The 7,893-nt window shown below is 37.3% G+C and overlaps 1 protein-coding gene across 1 annotated transcript; it reads right to left on the bottom strand.

Moving 5' to 3' along the window:
* Positions 1–247: 247 nt before the first annotated feature.
* Positions 248–7,062, bottom strand: LOC21400288 (beta-amylase 7). The gene is made up of 11 exons (XM_010107635.2): positions 6,731–7,062; positions 5,704–6,334; positions 5,113–5,391; positions 4,691–4,768; positions 4,253–4,456; positions 3,022–3,216; positions 2,169–2,333; positions 1,615–1,875; positions 1,291–1,509; positions 818–1,037; positions 248–681 (listed from the first exon to the last, which is right to left on the bottom strand). Exons 2-11 carry the CDS (start codon positions 6,163–6,165, stop codon positions 662–664), a joined length of 2,103 nt encoding a protein of 700 aa, XP_010105937.1. The 5' UTR covers positions 6,166–6,334; positions 6,731–7,062; the 3' UTR covers positions 248–661.
* Positions 7,063–7,893: the final 831 nt, after the last annotated feature.

The raw sequence follows: 7,893 nt of genomic DNA, 5'->3' as shown, positions 1-7,893 counted from the left end.
AAATTTAATACATTTGTTTCAAAACTTCGTAAACATTGATTTAAAAAATAATTACAAGTTTTGTTAGATTGGTGGACAATTTTAAAAAATACCTTTTAAAATAATTTTTTTTTTTATTTCTACTCCTTAATATTAACTCATATATTTCTACCTTTTAGACTATAACTAATTAAGAGTAGAGTTTTTTTTTTTTTTTTTTAAAGAGTACTAATGGTTATCCAATTAAATTAGATAATTTGTACGCCGCTAATCTGGGGGTCATTTCCAGATTTCTTATTCCAATTAATTTCTATTTATTTTTCGAAATATGTCATCAAAGATTCAAAGTTAACTGGTGGCATAAGCTTTTCTTGACCTCATAACCTCGGATCGAACAACTGCGTTTGCGAATGGGTAACATTTTTTTTTTCCTTTTTTGGTGTCATTTTCTGCCGCTGAAATTGACTAATGATTCCATATATGCTGGCATGCTATCTAAAGAAGGGAGTTAATGCAATCTACAGATTGATCAGACATATTGATTATGCTTTGTTTTTTCAATCTACGGCCTAAAAACGCATAAATAACAAAGCATTATTACCCATCTGCAATAGATAATACCTACAAGTTTTTGGGGGATAAACAAATCAACAATAATACAATATCAGCACCAAGTTGGTCGTTAAACTTGGACTACATCCCCTGCAGAGCAAAAGAAAACAATAGAAATGAGATAGTATGATTATATAACACCAAGGGAACTGAAAAAGATCTACTTTCCTTTCATATGATGATATTTTTGCTTTCAGTGAAAAACATTGGCGATGGGGCGGCTTACCGTGCATCCTCTTAACAAATTGTTCGAATTCCATGAAGTTGTGTCTTTCCATGAGATGTGGATTGAGCCTAAGGTAGGTAAAAGATGAAAAATGCCTTCCGTCTGGATCGGTTGGTGGCTTAGCATCATCCAAAATCTTGTTATAGCCTGCTCGATCATGACAAGGCAGAGCATTCTCGTTCACGACCGATACGCAGACATCCCAGGCTGCGTTGAGCACCTGTAATATACGACGTTCATCGTCACAATCCGATCCAACTACTCGACATTGAATCTCTAGTAATCTGTTGTGTGGTGATTTTCTATGTTGGAAAAGCAAAAACACGTTCTTTAAAAGTTCATGTTAGGGCACTAGGGCTTCCAGCTCCTGGGGTATGGGTGCCTTAGATCCTATAGATATTCCTAAAAGATGAAGGTTACTGATTGAAAATCACGAAAAGCTGACCAGGAGGTTCCAAATGCTTGAAGCTTACTTGCCAAACTAACCCCTCAGGATCTGCTAGTGCTTCCTGGAAGTCCTCGTGATGGTTTAACATGTGCAATTCGGCACATGTGAAGTTCAAGGCAGCTCCATGCTTCTTTAGAATTGACAAAATTGCAGCGTAACCATCGCGGTTGCATGGATTATAGAAACCAGCAGTCATCTCGGCAGCGTGACTGGCTGTCTTGTACCACCAATGAATACCTGATAGCTGCTCAACAATTAAAATGTAGCAAACACAACGAATCAAGACAACTAAAACAAATTACTACTGAGGCTTATACTCAGGGAAACAAAATATTACAAGGTAACTTACCTTTGCAGCAATGCAGGTGCCTTCAAAAGCTAATTTTGCCAAAGAAAGTACCCGATCACCATGATCAACTAACACCCGACAGTACCAATTAAGGAAGAATCTGCCATAATAGCCATCATAATCACCCCCGTCACAGAAGAAGCCGGTTTCATGTGGCCGGGAATTATAAGAACCTGCATTATCTGGACTTCTGGCCCAAAAGGAGTGTCCTCTTGCTTCTGCTGCCTTCCTCAGACTTCTTAGCAAATACTGATCATAGCACTGGAAGGATTGCATAAGAATGATTACCTCAATACCAAGGTGCTCAGAAAAGAAGATGACGGATGTTTAGACAAATATGACCAGAAAAGGAACCACAAATAACTTCCTAACTGCAATGTCAATATTATTTCCTTCGGATCACAAAGCTCTCAGTCTATAGCACTGACAACAGAAGCATTGGAAATCAAATCATCGAGAAGATATGATATTTTATGGGTAAGTCATCATAAAATTGCCAATGCCAGAATATCTCCAACCATGCCAAGCTTTTGTCAATTTTGTCATAAAATTACCTGGAATTCACCAATGCCAGGATATCTCCAACCATGCTTTACTGGACAAGATGGATACCGCAGTTCTCCACATGGACCTAGTCCAATTTGAATCATGGTGATGATACCGTCTTCAAAGAAGTCATTAAATTCTATCCTAAAGCTCCTCATGTAGTCAAAATATACCTGCATTAGTCTACAAATAATTAGAACCGTATGCTATCCAACTTATAGGTTGGAAAAAAAAAAAAAAAAAGCCGAAGAAGAAGAAGACCTGCATCATATTAGCAGTAATTAGGATATTACACAAACAACTATTCAAAAATGTGAAGAAAGAAGAAATCCCAGAGAACCAAAAACCAGGCACGCCTTTGGCAAGCCAAATTATTCAATATTGATACACGAGAAGGAGAAATAGGAAAAAACTTGCTAAAAAGAGAGGGACCACATTTTCACAACTATGCATCAGCACTGATACCTGATAAAATTGAGCTCGACCTGATCAGGTAGAAAAGAAAGCCCTTTTTATGGTATTTTCATTCTGGCTGAAATGCTTAAAAGAAAAGCATCTAAGAATATGAAGCAACACAATTAAGCTATAAAGGAAGGGATAGACAAATGAATCCATCTCTAGAAAGGTTCATATCATACACTAAACTAGCACTGACTTGAGCAACTATCCTCAGCAACGTAGTTTATTTAGTAATACAGAGGAGGGGAAAAAAAATGCCCAGCACATGCATGCATTTTAATATATAACGATAAAGGAACTATGATTGTCAAAGTATGATCGGTCCACAATTTATCTACAGATTACAAACAAATATGTTAAGCAATGTTAGGTCTAACAGTTATTCATGATTGAATATAATACCTCAACAGCTGTCCGGCCTCTAAGAACTCGTTCCTTGTCTATTCCCCATGAAAGACATTCAGGATTCCTTCTTCCCTCTCTATCAGTGAAAAAGATGTCAGGATTGCTTCGACCTATTTCTGCCACCCAATGTGGCAATGGAATACAAACATCATCACCGACATTGCCTCCACATTCATGAAATGACATTATAACCTGGAATCAGATGTATACGTAAAAGACCTGGAATTTTTTTTTACTTCTTTTGAAACAAGAAACTATATGTTAATGATCAAAATTTAAGTACAGAGGGATGAAGAGTTATCCTCAAAACCTAACAGCGGGGGAGGAAAATAAAAAAAAAATAAATATAAAAAAAAAGCCCCAGCCTAATCTTCAAAAAGAGGGGCCTAGCTCCATACTGATATCAGACAATAGAAAGCTCATAAAGTCTTTATCCTCCCAAAGGGCTACCAATTATTTCACTCTATTCCAAATAACATCACTGACGTTCTCACGGTCATCAATAATCAACGATTCCTATCTGTCCAAATCCCCATATAGATTGCAAAAAACAGCTAGCTCACACAGAATTTCGCTCATAGAGCTAAATTTGTCAACGTTGGTTTCTGTCAGGTTTTATAGAATCGTGAATCATAAGTTTACCATAATCAGTATAATGTATACTGAGTACTGACTATAGAAAATCTGCACACCAGATTCAATTGTTATGGATATTTATAGGTATAGCCAAATAAACTAAACACATTCTCCCCTTTCACCTGATAGCACCAGAATACACATGGGTTTTCTAGTATGCACTCGAGCATACTCGGTACTTAAACTGTTAAACATTGAAATTGCGGTGCTAACTTAGATATCAATTATCTTTATGGTCATCGTGATCCAAAATGACAGAACAAACTAAAGTCAGGATCTATGTCACAAATGACAAAGGCTCCTTATGTTTATCTATTTACCCATGTTTCCGTAGTTGTGTCCCATAAGAGTAAACGACTGACATGTGTCCCTATACCAGCAAATAAATAAACTAATCAGGACAAAGACAATCAGTAGTTCTACTTGACATAAATCCCTTGGTTTGCAGTTGTTAAAGATCCAAAGTCTCAAATATTCATGACAAAGCATTGTATTGGAAAATATCGTGAAAATGGAGACAAGAACAGGGGCGACCATGTTATAAATTATAATACCATAAACATAAAGGACACAAGATAGTAAATAAACTAACCTGTAACTTGAGCTTAAGCTCACGCACCATCTGAAAAAGCCTCTTGTAACCGTTCCAGTTATACTCCTGTGGCACATGTCCCTCCACAATTCCCCACCAACAATCAACAGCAACACCATCCACGTTAACCGATTTCAATACCCTTAGCTGCTTTAGTAGACCGTCTGGATCAACCAGCTCACACTTCATATTAAGGACACCTAACTGCCATCAGAACAGCAAGGCTTGATAAATGAATCAAAGTACACCCTCAAAAATAACTTCATATGGAATCAGCATATGAATTCTTGTCATAAGGTAATCATCTATAGTAGGACAGCTGAGTGAAAATGATTATGTGCAACTCAATAAAGTCCACAGAGATGTGACAAAATAGAAAGGTTAAAAAAAAAATAATAATCTAGCTTTGTAAACGGCAAGTATAAAATAAACACTTACTGGTAACATCACATAAACGGGAACATAGCGGGTGCTAGAAAAATCGCGCTCTGGTAACTTGGGAGGAACGTCAACAACCTATAAACAAAAATAGAAGCATGTTAACGCAAAAGTCAAATGGCTTAGGTTATAATTTCAATCAGTAACATTATATATGAATTTAAAATGAATGCAAGTGAAAATGCATGAACAAAACAAAAGGATAGCATAATTTAATTCATTGCAGGCCTATGTCATATGTTGCTCTCTACACATGATTTGTCTGTAAATATTTTGTTTAGCATGTTCACGATGTCATACGAGCTATGAAAGGTGTAACTCATAATGTAGTTATGTCAAAATAAATGAAATTAACCAACAATATGCCAAAAGAGATTGATACTAAAGTTGCTTATAACCTTCAAACATATCAGTTGTACTACCTGCTTGTCATCGATGGCATTGATAGAGCCACCAATAAGAGGATGACTTTCAGTTTGTTCCCCTCCATCTCCCATCATAGGTGAAGTTTGAGATCGAGCACTTGTGGAAATATCATATGGTGATGAGTTGGGCATATAAACGCCTTTCATTCTGCATTCATTATACTCCACAGAGCTCTGGTAGCCAGAACCAACACCTTTTAAGGAAGCAGGTGGAATTTGTTGTTGCCCCATATGCGAAGATGAAGTGGCCACTGGAGCTCCAGTATGTCTAGAACCCTGTCAAAGAAAAATCCCCATTTTTTTTCCTTTCTTAACCCCGAAATTATTCAGAAGTCAACATCACAAAATGACACTATAGGTGTCCTACATCACTTCATTATGTGGGTCAAGAAAATGCATAATGATCAGTGAAATCCAATAGGTACAATTACGTTGTTCATGCGCTTCACAGTTTCTTGCTTTCCTCTCTCTCCCTCTCACCCCCCACCCACCCAGTACCCACACACACACAGTGTGCTATATGACATAGTACATGCACGAACAAAATGTTGATCAAAGAACAAAACTTCTTCTTTGAGATATAAGTACCTGAGGCTGAGATCTTGAAGGAAAAGTGGTTCCATCTGGAAGTACAACCCAGCCAGCTTCCCTAGCCAAAGCTGCAATTACATCATTGATGTCTGCCCTAACTCTAAGATTATAATTTCCATGCCTCCGTAACCCTGCCAAGATTCTTGCAGTGATAGCTCTTCTGTGCCGCTCCCTTAACTTTGTTCTCTCCTTCTCTTCAAGTGGTCTACATCTACGAGCTCCACCTCCACCAGGGGTGCCCGCTTCCTGTATTTGCTGGTGCTGCTGAAATCGATGATTATTATTGCTGCTGCTCACTGGCATTACTCCATCAATACGTACCATTATCGGAGTGGCAGCCACATGAGATAGCTTCTCTCCGCTTTCGTCGTCATCGTCCTCTTCTTTCACATCCATTTCCATTCCTTCCTCATCATCTTCTTCGCTTGTTCCAATTAGCTTCTGCATATCCGTCGCCATAACCAGCCTTCTTTCTCTTAACCCCACTTATGCTTGCAATTTAATTCTTCTACCATGAAAAACATTATTGGAACTAAATTTCAACACATTACTCCTGAACATTTGTTTTCTTGTACTTTCCATGCATCAATATAATATGCTTCCAATACTGCGTCTATCACATAATTCTCTGCCAAAAATTGTAATCCAGATTAGCTTCATCTAACCAATTAAATTACCTTAAAAACAAAAAGAGAGCTTAACCTCCTTTAATCTTTCACGTAAAAATTTCTGAGGTTCTGCTGGATTCTAATTCAAAATGATTGGAAATTCCCAATTGAATTTATTCTCTCACTAAATAAATGGGAAAAAAATGGTAACAAAAGATTAAACGCAAAACCCAAAGCTTTTATGCACTCACTTTGTTGACATCTGCCACGGTTCCACTATCAATAAAACAAGCAGCTAACACCAAAGTATTGTCCACACTATGACTAAATGACAATTACGGCTTTTTAAATTTTCTACAGAATATTTTCCTCCGAAACAAACAGATTCTAGGCAAAAGTTAGAAAGCGTAAATTACCTTCTTACGCCACATTGACCCAATTTCTCCCGGTTGTCTTCCAAGTTCCCATCTTTTCGTCTCCAATTCAAAGTTCACAGTAAGAATGTGTAGCCGAAAATCCTAATTCCTCGCCCTATCAAATCCTAACTAATCATTTCTGTGGAGTTCTGCGCCGAAGCTTTTCCGGCGACCGGAACGGTGGTCCGGCTTCGTATCAAACGGTCGGAACGGAGCTCCGGAAAACGAGGGCCGGGGAATTCGGCCGTTGCCGGAGATTACGGGTCGGGTCGGACCGGATGGCGACGGGGAAGCGTGCGAGCATGCGAACGAGTTAGGGTTAGGGTTTTCGAGCGTGCGATTCGGGTGATTTGGCACGGACGAGGCGTGCGTGCGTGTATAAGCGAGCGAATTTGGAATTGCAGTAATTTAACGGTCGACACGTGCCAAATGGCTACCGATTAAGGCGTTCGTGTGGGGCACGAGATCGGTATGGACTGTGTCCCAACTTGCAATTTGAGTTAGTGGTATTATTTGAAGTTAGTTTTCTTTTTATATATTTTTTATTTTAGATTGAATGATTAGTTTTATTTATTTATTTATATATTTATTTATTATATTTAACCTGAGTTAAATTCATTTAAATTTTAATTGAGTGAGTTGATTTTAAACTTTAAGTTGATTGAGTGATTAAATTTGAAATTAAGTCACCCAAATTTTATCGGATGGGTTGAAAATCTTAAAAATCCACTCTATGTTCACCCCTATCAAGAGCTACAAATTTGAGTCTGCAGGTCAGCGTCCCACTCTTTGACGGAGAATGTAGTAAATAACATATTTATGAAACTAAATGAAGTAAAAATTATTTGAAATAAATAGCAGTTTACACGGTAAATGAATCATTTACTGCGTAAATAGTTCATTTACGACAAGTAAAAATATTTTTTACGTAAATTTTTTTTTTATGATTAGTAAAAAGATTTTTTTCACGTAAATAAAAATTTTTTTAGATTATTTACCATAGGTGCATAAATATGTACTTTTATACGTCTTATTATTGAATAGATTTTAAAATATTTAAGCTTGAATTATACATTTCCATGATTTTTATTTAAAATATTTTAATTAGCAATTAATGTTGTCAAATGGGCCGGGCCGTCCATGGACAGCCCGTAACAGTGTCA

Source organism: Morus notabilis, unplaced genomic scaffold (assembly GCF_000414095.1).
Source record: "Morus notabilis unplaced genomic scaffold, ASM41409v2 Scaffold902, whole genome shotgun sequence".
Lineage (NCBI taxonomy): Eukaryota > Viridiplantae > Streptophyta > Magnoliopsida > Rosales > Moraceae > Morus > Morus notabilis.
This window is presented reverse-complemented; position numbering and strand designations above follow the sequence as displayed.

Coding starts and splice junctions, on each gene's coding strand:
- LOC21400288 (XM_010107635.2), bottom strand. CDS start 6,165: ATGGCGACGGATATGCAGAAGCTAATTGGAACAAGCGAAGAAGATGAT. Junction 5,392..5,703: donor CTTCAAGATCTCAGCCTCAG/GTACTTATATCT, acceptor TTTCTTTGACAG/GGTTCTAGACATACTGGAGC. Junction 4,769..5,112: donor ATGCCATCGATGACAAGCAG/GTAGTACAACTG, acceptor TTTTGTTTATAG/GTTGTTGACGTTCCTCCCAA.